The sequence below is a fragment of the Dendrobates tinctorius genome, unplaced genomic scaffold (assembly GCF_039654945.1).
Source record: "Dendrobates tinctorius isolate UK_male_01 unplaced genomic scaffold, ASM3965494v1 ptg000057l, whole genome shotgun sequence".
Classification (NCBI taxonomy): Eukaryota; Metazoa; Chordata; class Amphibia; order Anura; family Dendrobatidae; genus Dendrobates; species Dendrobates tinctorius.
The window spans coordinates 29,084,838-29,109,334 of NW_027361725.1; the positions used below are offsets into that span (position 1 = coordinate 29,084,838).

Consider the following 24,497-nt stretch of genomic DNA (forward strand, 5'->3'; position numbering starts at 1 on the left):
GAGTTAGATTAAAAAATTGCTGATATTATGTAGGTCAATACCCTGCAGTGTCTGGAAACAATGTGGACATATTCATTTCTTGTTTTTTTTTTTTCTTCCCAGAGTGTGACTGCGCTCAAGAAGAATGCTTCAAGGAATATTTAAGCCTCAGCATAACATGAACGAGGGAAGCAGGACAGCACACTAAGCAATCTGCGTGTCAAGGTCAATGAGGATTGTGCCATCACAGTGATGCAGCCAGAGGTATTTAGAGAAGATATCTTCTAATATTGATGAATTAAAAAAATAATAATCTGCACTGCATTAATGACCCAGCAGCATGACTGCACTGTAGTTATATATTTGGACTGGGATGAGAAGTGGTATACTTTTGCTCTATGGATACGTTCTCGCCTACTGCAGATGTAACCGGATGCTCATATTCACATGAGAAAGTGTTTCTATGAGCTTCATGTTGAAAAGATAAATACCTTGGAAATAAATTGGGTACTGAAGTGCACCCATTTTCTGAGCTGGAATTATATGTTTGGATGAGTGGAGATTTGAGCACTTTTTTGTTCTATCGGATTCCTATTTTTGGGTAAATACAAGCAGGCTAGAAATTGAACATGCAAAAAGGGTGCATGCACCAGCAGCCACTTTATGCTTTTATATTTTTTTTTCCATGTATGTGGCTTAGACTGGGAAGCTTTTTTTTTGTCATGCAGGGGATCAGTAGGTTATTTTAGGCTTGAAAAATCAGTAATATACCATTTATGTCTTTATTTTCACAATATTTCTATATATGTTTAATGGCAGGGTCTTAGATTGAGGTGAACTGAGAAGTTTTACAAACCTGTGCTTCTTTTCAATTGTTATAAAGAGAAGGCATGAAACGCGTCTGGTGGACTCGTTCAGAGTATGGATTATGGAGGTACATGAGATATTGTTTTTTTTTCTATTGAGCCGATTATCATAAAAAAAATTAATCTGCTCCATAGAATAAAAAAAAATTCTCTTTCGGATGCGGAGTGATTACCAGGACTATGTTGAACCTACCTGAAAAGTAGATTCAGCGCAGGGGTGTGGCTGAGTTGGCAGTAGTAGTTTTTTTTTTTAAGACACCTCTTTACAAATCACTTCTGTTAGTGGGATGATGTAAGGGATGTTTCAGGGATTGCTGTTTTGGGTATGGACTATTAAAAGTTTGAGAGCCACAATTTGCCTCTCGCTTAGTTTTGCCTTTTTCGGTCTCAGTGCTAGTAGTAGCATTGTGAGTGATGTACAGGTTTTCTCTGCATTTTGTAGGTAGCAATTGGTAATATAACCGTACCTTCTGCGACTCTCAGACATACAGGATGCTTTTGTACTTAGTATTCTGTATTGCTATATGGAAGGGTGTGCTATCAAATGTAGTATTGAAACATAATAACCAGCCAGAGACTTCCGCCAATTAAATCACTGGCATCTGCTACTGATTGATAATAACTTTTCCAGCCAGCACATTTCTGCATTGCAATGGCAATCAAGTCCAAGGGCATTCCATTAATCAGACACCCTCCCCTCCCTCTCCTCATGCTGCATGGGCCCAGCTTTCAGTTGCTGATTTTTTTTTTTTTTTTTTGCTTTTATAAATCCTTCCTCACACATAAGCTGAGTCACTAGATTGAGTCCTGCCAAAATTAGGCACACCCATCCTGGGCAAGTCTTTGTTTCTGATTTCATAAATGGATTTTCTTTTGGCCTGTACACCTCGAACTGCCATCTTGATTTTTCTCCAACCCAAGTGATTCAGTTCAGCTAAGTTAAGAATAACGCACAGGCCGCTGACTGCAAACATAAAAACCAGAAAGACTGTCTTCTCTGTTGGCCGAGATACGTAGCACTCCACCTCTTTGATGCAGGGATACCGATCACACTCGTACTGGGAGGGCACGTTAAACCCATATAGGAAATATTGTCCAACAAGAAAGCCAATTTCCAGAGCGTTTCTAAAAACCACCTGAATTATATAAAATCTCGAGATCCCGTCCTGACGCCGCATCTTGGATTTTGTGGTTCTTATGGATGGGTTTGGTATCTCCTTTATCTCTAAGCAGTCTGGTTCAGCCTCCTTGGTTGAGTTCTCTGTGTTTTGTAGGACACCGTTAACCAAGGTGTTTTTGATCTTTTTGCTATCTTCTCTTTTCACAGTGTCCTGGTCTCTATCCAGGGTGAGAAATACTGTAGAGTATCTTCTTTCCCTCTGTTTAGCAGACTGGTGGACAGAATAAGTGATGAAACAAAGGCTTGGAGTGCAGACCAAAATGATCTGGAACACCCAGTATCTGATGTGAGAGATTGGAAAAGCCCTGTCGTAACACGCCTGGTTGCACCCTGGCTGAAGAGTGTTGCAGACAAACATCGTCTGCTCATCATCGTATACAGTCTCTCCTACAATGGCAACTATGAGTATCCTAAATATGACAACCACAGTCAGCAGGATCCTGAAAGACAACACAAAGGGGTTAAGCAAGTTCTGCTAATGAACATGCATACATCTAAAGAAAAATGCTGATAATTACAGAGCAGACAGTTTATTCTACCATAAGGTAAATTTATCATGGCTGTCTCAGGGACAGGTTTTGGCATAAAGTCAATAGATTAAGTAATACAAATTTTTAACTGTTACTTGGCTCAACCACTAATGGTCATATCCTGAAACAGACTCACATTTACGCCGCTGTTAAGGAAGGCAATAATTTAGAGTCTTAGATATGGAGTACCTGAAAAATATCATTTTTGAAAATCCTCTATGGGTATGTGCACACTGAGTCTTTTGTTGAGTTTTTAGAGTGGAAACTGGCCACGTGCACATGGAGTCGATTTGGAGCAGAAACTGAGCGTAAACTCAAAAACTTGGAGTTTCCACACCGTTTCTGTTCCAAAAATTCTTGGATAAACTCCATGTGCACACAGTCACTGCTTGGAAACTAAATTTTTGAGGAGGATTTGGATTGTTTCTGTTCCAAAATACCAGCAAAAAGACACCGTGAACATAAGGTTTTGTACATGCAGAATTGGATTTTTTTTGCCGAGTTTTGGGAGCAGAAACTAAGCCAAAGCAGAATGTTTTTGAGTCTTGCAGTTTGGACTTTTAGTTTTTCTACTTGGTTTTCTTCTCCCAAAACTCTTTGCACATAGCCTTAGGCTACGTACACACGCTCACACTAATTTTATTTTTTTTTAGCAGATCTTTTCAAATTCTTCCCCCACACCAAACACCCCCCTAAAAAAAAAAACACTTTAAAAATTCTTCCAATTAATTTCTATGGGAAATTCACTTTGCTGTTCGTATTCAAAGTTTATTGATCTTTTAGTTTTTCCTGATGATGAAAACCACCATGGTGGAAAAAAGTGCATGTCCTAAAGGAAACCTCTCCAAACTAGGCACCATCCAATCAAAAGGGGGGAAAAAAACGCTTCCTAACCCTCTTCAGGAAAAAGAAAAACTTCTCAAAACAGGAGAGTTTCCTGAAGCAATTTCCGCTTGAAAAACTTATAGATTTTGAGCTTCTCCAAAATACTCAGTGTAAACATAACCTTAGAGTGAGACCAGGCAGCGCGGCTGAACGAGTGATGCCAAAAAATGGGGGTCAATAACTAAACCATAGCGCATGAGTGGGTATGTTTTAGCCAAGTGTGTTCACTATCTGCTCACTGTCACATGTTGCATTTGCTATACGTGCAGATTGGCTCTTTTTTAAAAAAAACTAATTAGCGCTAAAAACAAATTGATTGCTGATACCCTTGCTGTGTGGCTCAAAATCGCATGGTTGTCAGCAATGCAAACGTTTAGCTGCAAACAATTAAAAAACTACACAGTTCCGCATCGTGCCTAACAACCAATGATAAAAAGTTGCCAGATTAAAAAATAAATAACAACGTTACTATTTCCTTTCCATTAGTAGTTACAGCTTTTTTCTGTTTTTTGCTGCTCCCTGCATTTTTTTTATTTGCTTATTACGTTGCGTAGGGACTGAGATTGTTTCAGTGACTATACAGGATTGTAATTAATGTATGCTGCTATTATATTAAAAACAGCCCATCAATCATCTGCTGCTTTGTAAGACAGGTCATCTATACATGTAAGTAATTGCTGTCATGTAAACCTACGTGATATTATGTACTTTGCCTGTTTATTATACCATATAATGAACAATGTTCATCCTCCGCGTGACATATTTCCAAGCAATCATCTGTGCACTTAAGGCAAAATCAAGGTTCATCCCCGATGCGGTGCAGATCTGTTGTACCCGCTACTGAAGTCCGGCTTTCTAATGGTTTGTTTCAATACACTGGAAACCTCCTTCTATCTACATAATGTGTCTAAGTTGGGTCCATCGTACATATTTGCGTTACCTAATTAACGTTTAACGTATGTGGACAGCTGTCCATAAATTCCAAATAGTATGAAGAGATTAAAAAAGGAAATAATAACGAGATGTCTTGTCGCTAATGTATTTAATTCATTACAGTGCAGGAAATCTGCAAGGAAGAACTCTGTCCTTGCAGCTTGGGAAATAATTCTAAGTTGTGCGATACAGCTGCTTCCTTAACGCTTTCATCGCCAGGAGGTTCAGCAGCACAGTGAGTGGCAACACTTGACAGGGCCCCCTGGCAATTAAAGGGTCAAGCTAATCTGACAGCGACAACATGACAATGAGGCACCTTAGGCGGAATGCAGATATTTTTGGTAAGGATAATTGGCCATGGGATATTTTTCGTTTTCCCGAGCATCTTTGCGGAAAAGGTTGTTCTTGCACATTGATGTGTATGAGGAGCTGTCCAGTGCTGAAGCTGTTCCTGCAGGGGACCTCTCATTGGCTGCACTTACAGTGCACTCTGTCATTGCCTGGGAAAAATCCACTCTGCCATTCTTGTCATTTTTCTCTTCTGGTGTGCATGATAGCGTTAACGGATTTCCAGGTTTTAATTCTCCCTATATGACCATATAGTAAGATATTTAGTGTAAATTTCACATCCTTGGTGGAAACTTAGACTTTTGCCATGCATGAAAATCCCACAGTCATTTGATTTGGGCGCTTGTGAAATGAATTGCTTGGTGTCTTTACCATTACTTTTTTTATGTGGCGGTTAAAAACAACCCATTTCTTTGCACTTGGCATAATAATCATCTCGTACTCTCTGATTGTAGGATTGTGTGTCTATTCCTTCATATCAGACACCTAAATTGTTATTTAACCCCGTTCTGTAATACTAGCAGCTTCTACTAGTCTTCTACTGTTTTTTTATCCTTCCGGTCACATTTTATGGCAGGGAGACAACATTACTCTTTTAGGTGTCAGTTTCTGTAATACAAATTGCTCGTAAACTCAAAAGGAGCAGTTTGCGGATGTCCTAACTTTTTGGTCTGAGATGTGTATATCAGTAAGGTACAGATTTTAGCAGAATTGTTGATTGCAAGTCAGTATTTTTCTGTGTGGCACTTTATATGTAACAGCAAGCACTGCAGTTTTCTATAAGGTTCTGTCTTAATTATGCACATTTATTTATTACTGATGTTTATGGCTTGAAAATAACATTACCCTTGTAGGTGTATGTTTTGGTAATACAAATTGCTGGTAAATTCAAAGGGAGCAGTTTACTGGCGTCCTAACTTTTTGGTCTTGGATCTGTATATCAGTAAGGATTTTAGCAGCATTGTAGACTGTAAGTGAGTATTTTTTATATGGTTATATATATATATATATATATATATATATATATATATATGCACTGTAGCTGTATCTAAGGCTCTGTCTTAATTATTCATTTTTATTAATTACAGATGTTCTGCACCTTTAGGGCCCTGAAGACTTCAATAATTATTATTACTTGACTAAACAAGTTGGTAGAAGACCGTATAGGTGCATATACCATCATTACAATATAAAATGTAAAAAGAAAGTCTAGCCCAGCATTAGCCACATTGCCAAGCGCATTTTGTTTGTGAAAAGATATATAATAATTAGGCATGACATAATAGGAAGATTGAACTCTAAACCCTTTCATGTGTAGTTCATTGTAGGCGTCTCCAAGATAGTATACAAGCAAGAACTTAGAAAATGATGAAATCAGAGCCAGCTCTGTGTTGAGTTTTTATCCGCAGCCTCTACAACATTTCATCTTTGTAAGATATTAACGCACTCTTTTCCGAATGTTTCATTTCATCGTGTCAATAAACTTTCCATATCAATGCTCCCTCTTTCCAGCCCCAGCTGGTACCCACCAACCCCCAATGCTTAGACGCAGCATGCACCTGATACTAATGAGAGACATCAATCACATTTCAGGCAGCAGGGCCACTATTGGTTCGGGGTCTGGTGCTGATCTTAGTCAGCAAACTCTACAATGGACAAATGCCAATATATTAAGGTTCGAAATTGCCCCCCTCTCCATGCAGTCCAGAAAAAAAAATATATATCCTTGTGTTATCAGAAACTAATGCCAACAACAAGCTTTAGGTAGTTTACAATCAACTGTACAAAGCATTACTAGAAGTAATGAGAAATGTTCTAAACGAAGATCCTATTGTCTATAGGGTTGCTAGTTCGATTCGATAAGGATTCCACTTTGCAAAGTCTTTTTTCGTTTTCGAAGAATTCTTACCTTCCTATCATAGTACTGTGCTGTTGCACAGCAGCTTCTAGAAGTCTTTCTAGTATAGTCCATTCTCCCATTGCTGTACATCGGAGACCTGGTTCAACGGGAGGCTTTTCACCTTCTCTGGGGGAAGCCACCAAGTGTAGGTGACCTGTACTCAATGTAATCTCAGCGTGATGATCGGAGGTGTCCCTGCTCAGGAAGGCTGCACACACTGTCTTACTGCCTGTAATCTCCCTTTAAGTAGTCTCTGCTTACGTCACACAGACAGGTCCCTGGACAGAAGCCAGAGACAGCCAGTGGGATTCTGCTAAATGTTATTATAGCAGAGAAAAAGAAGTGAGAGGAGGAGGAAAGGGTGTAATGCAGCGATAACAGATTAATTTGTGATCGAGCGATTCTGTTTAACCCGTTCCCCAGACTGCAAATCCAAAAAACAAGAAGAGAAGACAGAGCTGATATAAAGTGTGAGCATGGATTGTACAGAAAGTGGAAGGGTGGCAGGCGATCGATTGCTGTTAACTCTTTATATGCTACTTTTTCAGTATTTAGATTTTATCACTGTAAAATAGTCAAAATTCCATCCCCGCTGTGCTAAATTTCATAAGAATTTATAGTTTTTATTACTATAACAGCCAAAAAAAAATGTGATATGAAGGAGTCAAACACTGAGGTAACTAAGTGCAGTTCTTTCCAATTGTGAAAGAAAATTTATAGTTCTTAGATGAGCCTGACAAATGTAAATCTGCAAAGATAAGACAAACGTGGATAAATGTGTTCCCTAAAGTGGTTGTACAGTCCACTACTCAGATAAACCCCTTCTTTAATATAATATTCCCCAGTGTAATATAACAGATTCGGCTACCGCACTGGCGCCATTCCAACAGTCAGTGCAGAGTCTCCCAGGGCTTGCGTGACTTATTCCAAGTGAGCACTGCAGCCAATCAGCGTTTGCTAATGTGCTATTCCATACACATTTCGTTCAGATGGACCTGGGATGCTGACGGAACTATGTGAGCGGCAGCCCATTAGTCACAAATGATTGGCTGCAGTGCTCACTTGGTATAAGAATGACATGCTATCCCTGGGAGACCCTGCACTGGCTGTTGGAATGGCACCAGTGCTAGAGGCGAATATCTTTATTTTATTTTAAACTGGGGAATATAGTATTTGTTATGCTCGCGCCCTGACTGGTTGGCGCGAGCGTCGGGGTTGTTGCCCCACTGTGCCACAAACCAGACTACCCTGGAAGGGGCATGACTGAGCAGCTACCTTGGTGTTCCATGGAGCCTCTGATGGTGAGGTCATACTTGTGCAGCAGGTAGCTGCCAGGTACCACTCCAGGGTGGTGTCTGGCTGTGGCTGCTGATCCCACTGGTGGATTGAACGCTAGGACAGGAATGAGCTCGACTGGCAGACAGGCAGGCACAGCTGAGACACTGGCAGGCAGGCACGGCTGAGACACTGGCAGGCGGGCACGGCTGAGACACTGGCAGGTGGGCACGGCTGAGACACTGGCAGGCAGGCACAGCTGAGACACTCTGGCTGAACAGGTACTGACTAGGTAGGGACAGGAATATGTATGTGGAAACAGGTAAAGGTCTCTTCAAACTGGAGGGTTTCATGGGAACAGGTACAGACTGGTAGGACAGAGGTCCGCATGATGTGGAACGGAAGCAGAGCAGAACCGCAAGCCTGCAGAGCAAGTGCGGAGCAGAACCACAGGTATGCAGAGCAGGGCAGAACCGCAGGTATGCGAAGCAAGGCAGAACCGCAAGGAGCGGAACAAGGCAGAACCGGAGGTATGCAGAGCAGAACCACAAGGTCCAGAGCAAAAGGGCGGAGCAGAGCCGCAGGTTGCAGAGTAATGAACAGAGCAGCGCCACAAGGCGCGGAGCAAAGAGCGGAGCAGAGCTACAGGGTGCGGAGCAAAGAGCGGAGCGGGCTGCAGGGTGCGGAGCAAAGAGCGGAGCAGAGCTGTAGGGTGCGGAGCAAAGCAGAGCCGCAGGGTGCAGAGCAAAGAGCGGGGCAGAGCCACAGGGTACGGAGCAAAGTCACAGGATGCAGAGCAGAGTGCAGAGAAAAGTCACAGGATGCAGAGCAGAGTGCAGAGCAAAGTCGCAGGACACAGAGACCACAAGGAAACACACAGCAGGATAGGAAAGGCGACAGACAGGGATACAAACGGACACAGGTTAGGGCTGAGTTCAGACAAGGTCAGGTACAGAAACAAAGACTGTATCTAGGATACAAGAATAGGACACAGTACAGACAAGGACAGACATGGGAACAGATACTGGGCAAGGTCACCGGCCTGAGTATACAGCCCTCAAGGAGGCGGAAACATGGACACAAAGCGCATGGTAACAGGTCTGAGAATGCAGCCCCCAGAGAAGGCGGAAACAAGATAGGACCTGGCACCTCAGCAGCAAGACACTGACTGAGGGAAATAGTTGCTCAGGCATCCTCCTATGGGCAGGGATGCCTTAAGTACTTGAGGCCTCTTGACAGTTGGCTGGGGGCACTGTAGGAAGGTGCACACTGACTCAGTAAGAGCCAGAGAGTGCCGGCACCGCCCCCCTATGCAGAGAGCAGGCAGGAGGCAAGAGGCACCCAGCGTGGAGCCGGCAGAAGACAGAACTCACCGCATGGCCCGGAGTAGTGAGTAAGTTGGTGTGTAAGGCGGGTGTGGGATGGGAGGCTATGCAGTGATGTCGGCAGGGTTGTTACAGTATCCCCCCCTTTGCACCCCCTCTTCTTCAAGCCTGACAGGATGACCTGCAGAAGGAGTATGGGACCACACACAGTCCAAGGCCGTCACAACATCCTTCGGGTAAAGTGAGGTAGGCGTGCCATCAGGAATCACAGAATGCCAAGTCTCTTGGCGCCCGACGAGGTCAACTTCCATAATGACCTGGGTCTCTTCCTCCAGATTGGTGGAAAGCAGAGATGAATAAACTTCTGTCTTGGTATCTTCACCAACCGGCCACATGGAAGCTGAAGGCATACATTCAGGAAGCATCTTCAGCCCGTTACCCTGAAAAAACTGGACCACGTCTTCCAGGTTAGAGGATGAGTAAACCTCTGTTTTGGTAACTTGACCCACTGGCCATATGGGAGCTGAAGGCATACACTCAGGATCTATCTTCAATCCGTTACCCAGAGGAAGACAATCAAGAGGCAGGGATGCTCCTTGGAACAGAACACTGGTATAGTCATTGGAGCCGTGTAGAGAGAACGCCACCGCTTTCCCTTCATTGGAGACGTCATCACACCTAGACTCGCTGGCTAGCAGACCAGAGGAAGAAGACGAGACTGCTGACTGACTCTGATGCATGGGAACCAGTTACCTCTTGCAACTTGGTTATTTCAACTGAAGCACCTTGCTGGGTCTCCAGAACTGAATGGGTAAAGGACTTCTTGGCTCTGAATGACCCATGGGCATACCAGACAGCATATGGAACATGAACTTCTTTGTGTATAATTATCCTACTTGGAGTTCAAATAGTTCCTGAAGGACAAGACTGTTCTTAAATAGGGCTTGGCCATCACTAGACAATGCCCACGCTGGATTCTGGAGCTGTAGGATGGAGATCAGACAACCGACAACCTTCTGCACAGTTTCTAAATGGCTACTAAGATGGTTAGTGCTGGCTATGCAATCATCAGCATCACTATTCCGGTCATCTATATGCTGAAGCAGACTTTCAGTAGCCTGTGGGAAGAGGTGGTGGTCCCAAATTAAGAGGAGGAAGCAAAGGAGGATGCGGAAAGGATAACATTTTCTCCAAGTTCCAGATTGTTGTCACACAGGTCGGTGCCAAGGGAGGGTGGATTACTGCTACGAGGGGGGGCTGGTGATAACAGACAAACTGTTATCGAAGATGCAAGATCGGAGGAACAAGGAGGAGGAAGAGATGATGGACGAGCAACTGTCAGATGAAGAGGTTAATCATCCCCTCTCTGTTGTTCATGGTTGGCAGGAGGGGATAGAGCAAACAAACATCAGTGTTACCCGGCCACCAACACAGCATGAGCTTGCACCTCATGGTAGAGCCCAACATATGAGTGCCTTCTTGCTTCACTAACTTAAACACGATCCCTGTACAGTTATGATTCAAAATAGCACTGACTACTGGGTTACCACTCTGTTAGATCGACGTTATAAGAGTAAATTTTGCCAAATGCTTCTCATCCTGGAAAGAGACCCGCAAATGCTGGAGTATTGAAACACGCTTTTACACAACCTTAAGGGAGCTTTTCCCCAAGACAGCAGTGAGGCACACAGTGTACGTTGCATTGGTACAAGACTACCAAACTCTGGCACATTAATTCATCAACGTCAAAACATTACCAGCAGCAGTAGTGTAAGTGGCAGAAGCAATTTCTGTGAGTCCTTTGACAGATTTTTTAAGACCAGCTCGTGCACAAGCACAACAGAGTCCAAGTCTGACACATGGTGACTGGTGAACAAATGGAGAGGATGGTGCAGGAGTATCTAGAACTGCATATCAATACCATCAGGGAGGGTTTGGACTCTTTCACATTTTGGTATTCAAAAATGGATTAGTGGCCTGAAGTGTGCCTCTCACACCTTGGAGGTTTTATCATGCCCGGCAGCCAGCGTTCTCTCAGAATGTGTCTTCAGCGCTGCTGGTGGTGTCTTGACGGAGAAGCGCAGCCAGCTGTCCTCTGAAAGTGTAGACCACCTTAACTTTCATCAAGATGAACTTGTCATGGATCTCCAAGGACTTTTGCACCCCAATTGCCGACTGTACAGACTAGGCGATGTTGAAGTTTTTAATGTGCTGCAATGATCTTGCGTAATTGCATTCTGTAATATCTTTTGTGTGGGTTCTGTGCCTGCTGTTGCTGCTACTGCTGCTGTAGATGTTAGCACAAATTATTGAATACGTGAACAGTCATGGTTGGTCTCCATCTGCTGGGTTGGCTGTAGTGGAAGACCTGTCGGTCCCTATTATACTATTTCTACTCTCGTAAAATTGATGTCACTTTGTTGGTGTCTGCTACTAATTTTTGGAAACGTGAACACTCCTGGTTGGGTCTCTCGATTTGCTGGGTTGGCTGGAGTGGAAGGTGTGTCAGTCCCCATTTTTCTAACTATACTGTATTGAAACTGATGCCACTTTGGTGATGTCTGCCACTAATTGTTTGAAATCTGAACATTTCTGATTGGGTCTCTCCATCTGCTGGGTTGGCTGAAGTGGAAGATGTCGGTCCCTATTAAACTATTTCTACTCTCATGAAATTGATGCCAATCCGGTAGTGTCAGGCCTTCATTTTTTTGAAATTTGAAGACTCCTGCTTGGGTGTCCATCTGCTGGGTTGGCTGTAGTAGAAGATGGGTTAGTCCCTATTATACTATTTACTGTTTCTTCATTGGTGAAATTGATGCCACCATCTTTGGTGAAATTGATGCCACTTTGGTGGTGTCTGCCACTAATTTTGGGAAATGTGAACACTCCTGGTTGGCTGTGGTGGAAGATGTGTCGGTCCCTATTATACTATATCTACTGTGGTGAAATTGATGCCACTTTGGTGGTGTCTGCCACCAGTGTCGGACAGGAAGACACCTTGGGCCCACTAGCAAAAATCATTCTTGGGGCCCACTATGTAGCTACACCGAAATAAATACAAAACCACCAAGTGTACAGTAAAACACACTAATATCAGGGTATAATATAAGGTAGTACAAGTCTTAATGATATAGGGGTTGGCTTAGCCCCCTTCATATAATATAATGTAGACCCTCATAGAATATAATGTAGTCCCCTCATATAGTATAATATACCCCCTCATAGAATATAATGTAGCCCTCATATAGTATAATGCAGCTCCCTCATAGAATATAATCTAGCACCCTCATAGAATATAATGTAGCCCTCATAGAGTATAATGCCACCCCCTCATAGAATATAATGCAGCACCCTCATAGGGTATAATGCAGCCCCTTATAGAATATAATGTAGCACCCTTATAGATTATAATGCAGCCCCCTCATAGGGTATAATGCAGCCCCCCATAAAATATAATGCAGCTCCCATAGAGTATAATGCAGCCCTCTCATAGCATATAATACAGCCACCCATAGGGCCATAGGGTATGATGCAGCCCCTTCATAGGATATAATGCAGCCCTCCATAAAATATAATGTAGCCCCATCAGAATATAATGCAGCTCTTTCATAGGGTATAATGCAGCCCCTCATAGAATATAATGCAGCCCCCTCATATAGTATAAAACAGCCCCCCACAGAATATATTGCAGCCCCCTCATAGAATATAATATAGCCCCTTCATAGGGTATATTATACTCCCCTCATAGGGTATAATGCATCTTCCCCACAGGATATAATGCAGCCCCCTCATAGACTATAATGCAGCCCCCTCATAGGGTATAATGTAGCCCTCCCCATAGAATGTAATGCAGCCCCCTAATATAGTATAATGCACCCCCCCATAAAATAATGTAGCCCATTCATAGCATATAATGCTACCCTCTCATTGTATATAATGCAGCCCCCATAGCATATAATATATCCCCCTCATAGGGTATAATGCAGCCCCCCATAGAGTATAATGCAGCCCTCTCATAAGGTATAATTCAGCCCTCCCCACAGAATATAATGCAGCCCCCATAGAGTAAAATGCAGCCCTCCATAAAATATAATACAACCCCCATAGAGTATAATGCAGCCCCCTAATAGCGTATAATGCATCCCTTCATAGGGTATAATGCAGCCCCCTCATAGGGTATAATGCATCCCCCCATAAAATATAATGTAGCCATATCAGAATATAATGCAGCCCCCTCATAGAATATAATGCAGTTCCCTCATATAGTATAAAACATACAGCCCCCCCAACAGAATATAATGCAGCCCCTTCATAATATATAATGTAGCCCCCTCATAGGGTATAATGTAGCCCCCTCATAGGGTATAATGCAGTCCCCTCATAGGGTATAATGCATCTCTGCTACAGAGTATAATGCAGCCCCCTCAGAGTATAATTTAGCCCCTCATAGGGTATAATGCAGCCCTCCCATAGAATATAATGCAGCCCCCCTAATATAGTATAATGCAGCTTCCATAAAATAATGCAAAAAATCTCCAAAACTGCATTTTGAAAAATCATACATCAGTGTGCTAGATATCCCCATATATATAAATGTACGACAGACTTCAACTGAACTTGAACAAAAAAGGAGGCGAAAAGTCCACTACTAAAAGGTACAACTATATTATAGTAATACAAAAAGACACACGTGAGAACAAGATGAATTAAGAACGTCACATGAAAAATGCAACACAATGAGGACAGTCAGTGATCACTACCTTTTAATAGTGAACTTTTATCTTTTTTGTTCCATAAAATAATGCAGCCCACTCATTGGTGTTCAATGCAGCCACTCAAAGCGTATAATGCCGCCCCCTCATAGCATGTAATGCACTCCCTTCATAGGATATAATGCAGTCCCCCATAGAATATAATGTATCCCCCTGATAGGGTGTAATGCAGCCCCCTCATATAGTGTCCAGCAGCCCCCCATAGAATATAATGCAGCCCCCTCATAAGGTATAATACAGCCCCCCTCATAGTGTATAATGCAGCCCCCATATAATATAATGCACCCCCTCAGATTATAATGCAGCCCACTCATAGATTATAATGCAGCCCCTCACAGAATATAATGCATCCCCCTCATAGGGTATAATGAAGCCCTCTCATAGGGTATAATGCAGCCCCCTTCATAGGGTATAATGCAGCTCCAATCATATAGTAAAATGCAGCCAGCCACAGAATATACACACCTGGTCAAAATTGTTGGTGCCCCTCATTTAATGACAGAAAAACCCACAATGGTCACAAATAGCTGACAAAAATAATAATAAATAAAAAAAATCTATGAAAATGAACAAATGAAAGTCAGACATTGCTTTTCAACCATGCTTCCACAGAATATTATAAAAAATAAAACTCATGAAAAAGGCCTGGACAGAATTGATGCTACCTGTTGTGAACACTCTTAACCTGACTTCTGAGTTTGGGCTCCCTCTGGTGGTGGCTGAGGGTAGTGGAGCTGGTCGGGTTGACAGAAGTCCATCACCTGAAGACGATGAGTGGAAGTCAGGTGTTGCAGACTGGGAATATTTAAGTGAGCAAGCTTCCCTCAGTTCCTGCTGGTGATTTGTTTTTCTTCCTGTGCATCTTGAAGTCCGCTTGTCCCCTGCTTGGTCCTGCATCTTTCAGATAAGTTATTTGTTTGCTGGAATCTTTTTGCATTTCATCCAGTTTTGTCTTTCTCGGCTTTCTACTTGCTGTGTGGGTTCAGCATTGTTCCCTGCTGGGACCGGTGCTGGACCCCGCTCCATATGCCACAGCTTATGTCAGTCTGTTCAGTATTGCTAATCCCCTGTTATGGCAGTGTCTTTGGTTTTGCTTCCAGTTCACACCAGAATGCTGATCTAGTGGGGGAGAGGTCGTGTGGCATCAGTATTTTTACATATCAGATGTGTTGGATTTTTTAGGGTTTTTGCGTGATTGCAGACAGTATCTTTTCTGTCCTGTGCTATCTAGACAGTTTGGGCCCCATCATTTGCTTACTCTATTTTCTGCCTGTGTTTGTGCCACATCTTGTCTCACCAGCAATATATGCTTGGGGGTTATCTATTCCTTTGGGGTTCTGCTCCGGGGCAGTTTAGATTTCCCCTTTCTTGCTTTAGGCTTAATTAACTCATTGGCTGTGCCGAGGCGTCTAGGGCATCGTAAGTACGTCCCACGACTAATTCTAGTTGTGTTGTTAGGTTTAGGAGTCTGCAATTTTTTATTTATTTTTTCCTCTTTTTCTCTGGGGCTCATAGGAGGATTTTTCTTTAATGAAGACTAAGCAATTGTCCGATCGTGTTGAGCAGCTCGCTGCTGAAGTTCGGGGAATTTCTGCCTATCTCGCTCAATCGTCTGCTGTAGAACCAAAATTCCCTATTCCTGATGTATTTTCTGGGGATCGGTCTAAATTTTTGAACCTTAAGAATAATTGTAAACTGTTTTTTGCCTTGAAACCTAATTCCTCGAGGAACTTGGTGCAGCAGGTTAAAATTGTCATCTCCCTGTTGCGCGGCAATCCCCAGGACTGGGCTTTTTCTCTGACACCTGGGGATTTTACTCTGGCTAATGTGGATGCATTTTTTCAAGCCCAAGTTGTTGTATGATGAACCTAATGTTATTGATCAAGCTGAGAAAACTTTATTGGCATTGAACCAGGGTCAGGAAGCAGCAAAGTTATATTGTCAAAAATTCTGAAAGTGGGCGGTCCTTACTAAATGGAACAATGACGCCCTAGCAGCTCTTTTTCGGAAAGGTCTGGCAGAAACTGTAAAAGATGTTATGGTGGGATTTCCTGTCCCCTCTGGTCTTAATGACTCTATGTCAATAGCCATTCAAATTGATCGACGTTTACGTGAACGTAAAATTTTGCGAGAGGTGGTGCTGCCTTTCGAACAAACTACTGAGCCCATGCCATGTGATAGGGTTTTGTCTAGGGCGCAACGTCAAGACTTTAGAAGGCGTAATAAGTTATGCTTCTTTTGTGGGGACGCCTCTCATACTATTTCTGTCTGCCCTAAGCGGGAAAAGCGTTTTGCTCACTCATTTGCTGTGGGCAGTGTACAGCCTAAATTCCTTTTGGCGGTTTCCTTGATCTGCTCCTTATCTTCATTTTTTGCTAAAGCTTTTGTTGATTCAGGAGTAGCCCTGAACCTGATGGATTTTGACTTTGCCTAACGTTGTGGTTTTCCCATGGTACCCCTGCGGAATCCTATTCCTTTAAGGGTTATTGATGCTACCCCTTTGGCAGAGAATAAACCCCAGTTTTGGACCCAGATGATAATGCAGGTAATCCCGAACCACCAAGAGAATTGTAAATTTTTGGTGTTGCATAATTTACATGACATTATTGTACTGAGTTTTCCTTGGTTACAAACCCATAATCCTGTTTTGGATTGGAAATCTGTGTCTGTGGTTAGTTGGGGTTGTCAATGTGTTCTTAGTGACACTCCTGTTTTCTCCACCTCTCCCCAGTCTCATGATGTTCCTGACTATTTGGCTGATTTTTCTAATGTATTTAGTGAGAGTAAGTCTGCATCTTTGCCTCCTCATAGGAGTTATGATTGCGCGATCGAGTTAGTGCCCGGTTGTAAATTTCCCAAGGGTCGGCTTTTCAACTTATCTGTACCTGAACATGATGCTATGCGATCTTATATCAAGGAGTCATTGGAGAAGGGTCATATCAGACCATCTTCTTCACCTTTAGGTGCTGGGGTTTTTTTGTGGCCAAGAAAGATGGCTCATTAAAGCCATGTATTGACTATCGTCTCCTTAATAAAATCACTGGTAAATATCAGTATCCGTTACCCCTGATTTCTGATTTATTTTCCAGAGTTAAAGGTGCTAGTTGGTTTACTAAGCTTGACCTTAGGGGGAGCATATAATCTTATTCGCATCAAGCACGGTGATGAATGGAAGACGGCGTTTAATACCCCTGAGGGACATTTTGAGTAACTAGTGATGCCTTTTGGGCTCACTAATGCCCCTTCCGTCTTCCAATCATTCATGAACGATATTTTCCGGGACTTTGTGGATACATTTTTGATCGTTTATTTGGATGATATCTTGATTTTTCCAGTGATTGGGATTCTCATGTGGAACATGTTCGGACTGTGTTCCATATTTTGAGAGAAAATGCTTTGTACGTTAAGGGATCGAAATGTCTCTTTGGCGTACAAAAGATTTTGTTTTTGGGATTCATTTTGTCCCTGTCTGCTAATGAAATGGACCTGGCCAAGGTCCAGGCCATTTATGATTGGGTTCTGCCCACTTGTTTGAAGGCTCTCCAGAAGTTTTGGGTTTTGCTAATTTCTACTGTAAATTCATAAGTAATTTTTTTGGTATTGTTAAATCTCTGACGGATTTGACCAAAAAGGGCGCTGATGTGGTTAATTGGTCTCCAGAGACAGTCTCGGCGTTTCAGGAGCTTAAGCGGAGATTCACTGCTGCTCCTGTCTTACGGCAACCTGATGTTTCACTCCCATTTCAGGTGGAGATAGATGCTTCTGAGATTGGTGCAGGAACCGTTTTGTCTCAAAGAGATCCTGTAACCTCTAAGATGAATCCTCGTGCCTTCTTTTTTCAAAAATTTTCCCCATCTAAATGTAACTATGATGTGGGGAATCGGGAATTGTTGGTTATGCAGTGGGCATTTGAAGAGTGGAGTGTTATGAGTTCATTTTCCCCTTCACCATTGAGGTCTGATGAACTCCCTCTTCTGGTGAAGGAAGGTAGTGAGGCTTATTACCAAGCACTTGAGCTGGGAGAGGATGACTGGGAGACGGGGATCTCTGACTGGATATAAGGCAGCCGACGCCCTTCTGCCTCGCTGGTGATTTCTCTGTGGAATTCTAGGAGACCAGTCTGATTCCTGCTCCTCCAAAGCTAAGTTTTCTGCTTTGCCTTTTTTCATTTGTGTTTTGGTTTTAGTTTGCCTTGCTTTTCTGGATTCTGCCATTCCATGCTGGGGTGAGCTGAATTCCTTTTTGTCGGTTTGCTCTGTCTTCAGAAAATACCTGAGTACTGACATAGTCTTTTTGAAGCCTAGTGTCTTCAGGGCCTTTTTCCCTGTCAGTCTGTTGGCTCTTATTTTGATAGGGTTTTTCGCGGATTGCAGACAGCAGCCTTCCTATCCTGTCCTATCTAGTTAGCTTGGGCCCCATCATTTGCTCAGTCTATCTTTCTATCTGTGTTAGTGTTTTTTCTTCTTGCTTCACCGTCATTATATGTTGGGGGCTGCATATTGCTTTGGGGTCTTCTCTGGGGCAGTTTAGATTTCCCTTTCTGTCTTTAGGCTAGGCAGTTCTCCGGCTGTGATCGAGGGGTCTAGGGCATCGTAGGAACCCCCCACGGCTACTGCTAGTTGTTGTTGATAGGTTCAGGGGTCTGCAATCCGATAGCTGCCAACTTCTCTGGTTTTCTGGACTTAGCTAGCATTTCTGTTTTTGCCTCCTACAGTGACTCATTCATAACAGAATCACCAGCCTTACGCAGATCCTAGGGTACTCAATAGCAGGAAAGAATTAAAAAAAAAAAAAAAATGTGTATATTTTTTCATATATATATCTCTGAGGCCGTAGGGGGAATTTTTTTTTCTCTCAATGGAGATAAAGCAATTGTCTGATCATGTGGAGCAGCTCGCTGCAGAAGTGCGGGGAATTTCAGCCTACCTTGCTCATTCACATGCTGCTGAACCAAAGATCCCTACTCCTGATGTGTTTTTTGGGGATCGGTCTAAATTTTTGAATTTCAAAAATAATTGTAAATTATTTTTTGCCTTGAAGCCTAATTCGTCAGGGAGCTCCGTTCAGCAGGTTAAAATTGTCATCTCTTTGCTGCATGGCGATCCCCAGGATTGGGCGTTTTCTTTGAAACCTGATGATCCTAGTCTGACTAATGTGAACGCATTATTTCAAGCCTTGGGGTTGTTGTATGACGAACCTAATGCTATTGATCAGGCTGAAAAGACCCTGTTGGCATTGAGCCAGGGTCGAGATTCTGCAGAATTGTACTGTCAAAAATTCCGAAAGTGGGCGGTCCTTACTGCCTGGAATGATAATGCCTTGGCAGCTCTCTTTCGGAAGGGTTTGTCAGAAGCTGTAAAAGATACTATGGTGGGATTTCCTGTTCCCTCTGGTCTGGACGATTCTATGTCATTAGCCATTCAGGTTGATCGGCGCTTACGTGAACGCAGGACTGCACGAGAGGTGTGGCCACCTGTTGAACAAGTGTCTGAACCTATGTAATGTGATAGAGTTTTATCCAGGGAGCAACGTCAGGAGTTCAGAAAGCGTAATAAGCTGTGATTTTTTTGTGGAGATGCCTCCCATATTATTTCTGTCTGTCCTAAACGAGAGAAACGTTTTGTACACACGTTTTCTGTGGGTGGTGTTCAACCTAGGTTTCTTCTGGCAATTACTCTGATATGCTCCCTGTCCACATTTTCCGCCAAGGCTTTTGTGGATTCGGGAGCACCCCTGAACCTAATGGACTTGGATTTTGCTAAACGTTGTGGATTTCCTATGACACCTCTGCGGACGCCTATCCCTTTGAGGGGGATTGATGCTACTCCTTTGGCGAAAAATAAACCCCAGTTTTGGACCCAGGTGGTAATGCGGGTCGCTCCAAACCATCAAGAAAATTGCAGATTTTTGGTGTTGCATAATTTGCATGATACCATTGTTCTGGGATTTCCCTGGTTGCAAATTCATAATCCAGTTTTGGACTGGAAATCTGTGTCTGTGGTGAGTTGGGGTTGTCGGTGTGCCCTTAGTGAGGCTCCGTTTTTTTCCACCTCTCCTCAGTCGCATGATGTTCCTGACTATTTGGCGGACTTTTATGATGTATTTAGTGAGAATGAGTCTGCGTCTTTGCCTCCTCATAGGAGTTATGACTGTGCAATTGAACTGAGCCCGGGGTGTAAATTTCCCAAGGGTCGGCTCTTCAATTTATCTGTACCCGAGCACGAGGCTATACGATCCTATATTAAGGAGGCGTTGGAGAAGGGTCATATTAGACCATCCTCTTCTCCATTAGGTGCTGGGTTTTTTTTCGTGGCCAAAAAGGATGGTTCATTAAGGCCTTGTATTGATTATCGTGCCCTCAACAAAATTACTATTAAATATCAGTATCCATTACCCCTGATTTCGGATCTATTCTCCAGAGTTAAATGTGCTTGCTGGTTTACCAAGCTTGACCTCAGGGGGGCGTATAATCTTATCCGCATTAAGCATGGGGATGAATGGAAGACGGCATTTAATACTCCAGAGGGACATTTTGAGTACCTGGTGATGCCTTTTGGGCTCACTAATGCCCCTTCTGTCTTCCAGTGCTTCATGAACGACATTTTCCGAGACTTTGTGGATAAATTTTTGATTATCTATCTGGATGATATTTTGATCTTCTCCAAGGATTGGGATTCTCATGTGCAACATGTTCGGACGGTGTTCCGGATCTTGAGGGAGAAATCCCGGTATGTCAAAGGATCGAAATGCCTTTTTGGGGTACAGAGGATTTCATTTTTGGGATTTATTTTGTCTCCGTCAACTATTGAAATGGATGCGGCCAAGGTACAGGCCATTTATGATTTGGTTCAGCCCACTTCTTTGAAAGCCCTTCAGAAGTTTTTGGGTTTTGCTAATTTTTATCGGAAATTTACAGCAAAATTTTCTAGTATTGCCAAGCCATTGACTGATCTGACTAAGAAGGGTGCTGATGTGTTGAATTGGTCTCCGGAGGCTGTTTCTTCCTTTCAGGAGCTGAAGCGAAGATTCACTTCTGCCCCGGTTTTTCGGCAACCTGATGTCTCACTCCAGTTCCAGGTAGAGGTGGACGCTTCTGAGATTGGTGCAGGAGCTGTTTTGTCCCAAAAGGATCCTGTAACATCTAAAATGAATCCCTGTGCTTTCTTTTCCTGAAAGTTCTCCCCATCTGAACGTAACTATGATGTGGGGAATCGGGAACTGTTGGCCATGAAATGGGCATTTGAGGAGTGGAGACATTGGTTGGAGGGAGCTAAACATCAAGTCGTGGTCCTCACTGACCACAAGAATTTGATTTACCTGGAGTCGGCCAAACGCTTGAACCCTAGACAGGCTAGATGGGCCTTGTTTTTTACACGTTTTGATTTTGTGGTCTGTTTTCTTCCTGGCACTAAGAATGTCAAGGCTGACGCTCTTTCTAGGAGCTTCTTTACTGATTCTCCTGTGGTGACCAAGCCTGCTACCAGTCTTAGGCGAAGGGGTAGTTCTTTCTGCCATCTTACCCGATTTGAGACGTGCTCTGGAAAAGTTCCAGGAGGACAAACCTGAGCATTGTCCCAGTGGAAAGCTGTATGTTCCTGACCAGTGGAAGAAGAGAGTGATGTCTGAAGTTCATTGCTCTGCATTGGCTGGTCATCCAGGTATTTTTGGTACTAGAGATCTGGTGAGTCGGTCTTTTTGGTGGCCCGCCTTGTCTCGTGATGTCAGGAATTTTGTGCAGTCCTGTGGGACTTGCTCCCTGTCTAAACCTTGTTCTCGCTCTAGTGGGTTGTTGATGCCTTTGCCGGTCCCCAGGAGGCCATGGACCCATATTTCAATGGATTTCATCTCTGATATGCCTGTCTCTCAGAGAATGACTGTTATTTGGGTGATTTGTGATAGGTTCTCTAAGATGGTTCATCTTGTACCACTCCCTAAGTTGTCATCTTCTTCTGAGTTGGTGCCCCTGTTTTTGCAACAGGTGGTTCGCTTGCACGGGATTCCTGAGAACATTGTATCTGACAGAGGAGTTCAGTTTGTGTCTAGATTTTGGAGGACTTTCTGTTCCAAGCTGGGAATTCAGTTGTCCTTCTCCTCTGCGTTTCACCCTCAGACAAATGGGCAGACGGAGAGAACAAACCAGACCTTGGAGTCGTATTTGAGATGTTTTATTTCCGCTGATCAGGATGATTGGGTTTCATTTTTGCCCTTGGCCGAATTTGCTTTAAATAATAGAGCTAGTTCGGCCACTTTGATGTCACCTTTTTTTTGTAACTTTGGGTTTCATCCTCAATTTTCTTCAGGGCAGGTGGAGCCTTCTGCCTGCCCAGGTGTTGACACTGTGGTGGAGAGAATGCACCAGATCTGGGACCAAGTGGTGGATAAGTTATCTCTCTCCCAGGAAAAGTCCCAGCGGTTTTCCAACTGACATAGGACCGTTGGTCCCCAGTTTAAGGTGGGTGATATGGTTTGGTTATCATCAAAAAATATTGCTATGAAGGTAGCTTCTCCTAAGTTTAAGCCTAGATTTATTGGGCCTTACAAGATTTTGGAGATCATTAATCCGGTCTCTTTTCGGTTGGCTCTTCCTGTCACATTTAAAATCCATAATGTGTTTCATAAGTCCTTGTTGAGGAGGTTTGTTGAACCAGTAGTTCCTGGGGTGGCACCTCCGGACCCTGTATTGGTTGAAGGTAACATGGAATATGAGGTAGAGAAGATACTGGATTCCCGTCTGGCTAGACGGAGACTCCAGTATTTGGTTAAGTGGAAGGGTTATGGTCAGGAGGGTAATTCCTGGGTCTCTGCCTCTGATATTCATGCTAAAAGATTGGTGCGTGCCTTTCATCGGGCTCACCCTGATCGCCCTGGTGGCGTGGATGAGTGTTCGGTGACCCCTCCTTAAGGGGGAGGTACTGTTATGAGTTCATTTTCCCCTTCACCATTGAGGTCTGATGAACTCCCTCTTCTGGTGAAGGAAGGTAGTGAGGCTGATTACCAAGCACCTGAGCTGGGAGAGGATGAGTGGGCGACGGGGATCTTTGACTGGATATAAGGCAGCCGACGCCCTTCTGCCTCGCTGGTGATTTCTCTGTGGAATTCTAGGAGACCAGTCTGATTCCTGCTCCTCCAAAGCTATGTTTTCTGCTTTGCCTTTTTGCATTTGTGTTTTGGTTTTAGTTTGCCTTGCTTTTCTGGATTCTGCCATTCCCTGCTGGGGTGAGCTGAATTCCTTTTTGTCGGTTTGCTCTGTCTTCAGAAAATACCTGAGTACTGAGTAGTCTTTTTGAAGCCTAGCGTCTTCAGGGCCTTTTTTCCTGTCAGTCTGTTGGCTCTTATTTTGATAGGGTTTTTCGCGGATTGCAGACAGCAGCCTTCCTATCCTGTCCTATCTAGTTAGCTTGGGCCCCATCATTTGCTCAGTCTATCTTTCTATCTGTGTTAGTGTTTTTTCTTCTTGCTTCACCATCATTATGTGTTGGGGGCTGCCTATTGCTTTGGGGTCTTCTCTGGGGCAGTTTAGATTTCCCTTTCTGTCTTTAGGCTAGGCAGTTCTCCGGCTGTGATCGAGGGGTCTAGGGCATCGTAGGAACCCCCCACGGCTACTGCTAGTTGTTGTTGATAGGTTCAGGGGTCTGCAATCCGATAGCTGCCAACTTCTCTGGTTTTCTGGACTTAGCTAGCATTTCTGTTTTTGCCTCCTACGGTGACTCATTCAGAACAGTGGAGACATTGGTTGGAGGGAGCCAGACATCAAGTTGTGGTCTTCACCGACCATAAGAACTTGATCTATCTTGAATCAGCCAAGTGATTGAATCCTAGACAGGCTAGGTGGGCCTTGTTTTTCACGCGTTTTAATTTTGTGGTCTCCTTTCTTCCGGGCACTAAGAATGTTAAGGCGGACGCCCTCTCCTGGAGTTTCTTTGCGGATTCTCTTGATGTGACCGAGCCTACTACCATTCTAAATGAGGGTGTGGTTCTTTCCGCCATTTCTTCCGATTTGAGACTTGCCCTGGAGGAATTTCAGGAGGACAAACCTGAACGATGCCCTATGGGGAAATTGTATGTCCCTGACCAGTGGAGGAGAAGAGTAATGTCTGAAATTCATTGCTCCGCGTTAGCTGGTCATCTTGGTATTTTTGGTACCAGAGATTTGGTGAGTCGGTCTTTTTGGTGGCCTCCCTTATCTCGTGATGTCAGGAATTCTGTGCAGTCCTGTGGGACTTGTTCACGGTCCAAACCCTGTTCTCGTTCTAGTGGTTTGTTAGTGCCCCTGCCGGTGCCCAGGAGGCCATGGACCCATATCTCAATGGATTTTATTTCTGATCTCCCTGTCTCTCAGAGAATGACGGTTATCTGGGTGATCTGTGATAGATTTTCTAAGATGGTCCATCTTGTACCACTCCCGAAGTTGCCATCTTCTTCTGAGTTGGTGCCCTGGTTTTTACAACAGGTGGTTTGTTTGCAAGGTATTCCTGAGAACATTGTGTCTGACAGAGGAGTCCAG

At 43.6% G+C, this 24,497-nt stretch overlaps 1 protein-coding gene and 1 long non-coding RNA gene across 4 annotated transcripts in view; one reads left to right on the forward strand and one right to left on the reverse strand.

Moving 5' to 3' along the window:
• The window catches only part of LOC141092009 (uncharacterized), a 142,587-nt gene that overhangs the window by 54,613 nt on the left and 63,477 nt on the right, over positions 1-24,497 (forward strand). For all 3 annotated transcript variants that reach the window (XR_012232648.1, XR_012232646.1, XR_012232647.1), the window contains exon 2: positions 103-243. This is a non-coding gene — a long non-coding RNA (uncharacterized lncRNA). The remainder of the gene's footprint in view (positions 1-102; positions 244-24,497) is intronic.
• GJD2 (gap junction protein delta 2) lies at positions 55-6,856 on the reverse strand. Its single transcript, XM_073577865.1, has 2 exons — positions 6,631-6,856; positions 55-2,465 (listed from the first exon to the last, which is right to left on the reverse strand). The coding sequence occupies exons 1-2, from the start codon at positions 6,699-6,701 to the stop codon at positions 1,622-1,624; spliced, it is 915 nt and encodes a 304-aa protein (XP_073433966.1). The 5' UTR covers positions 6,702-6,856; the 3' UTR covers positions 55-1,621.

Excerpts from the sequence above, each read along its gene's own strand:
- GJD2 (XM_073577865.1), bottom strand. The coding sequence starts at position 6,701 with ATGGGAGAATGGACTATACTAGAAAGACTTCTAGAAGCTGCTGTGCAA. Across the intron at positions 2,466-6,630 it reads CACAGTACTATGATAGGAAG|GATCCTGCTGACTGTGGTTG; the intron begins GTAAGAATTCTT and ends GTTGTCTTTCAG.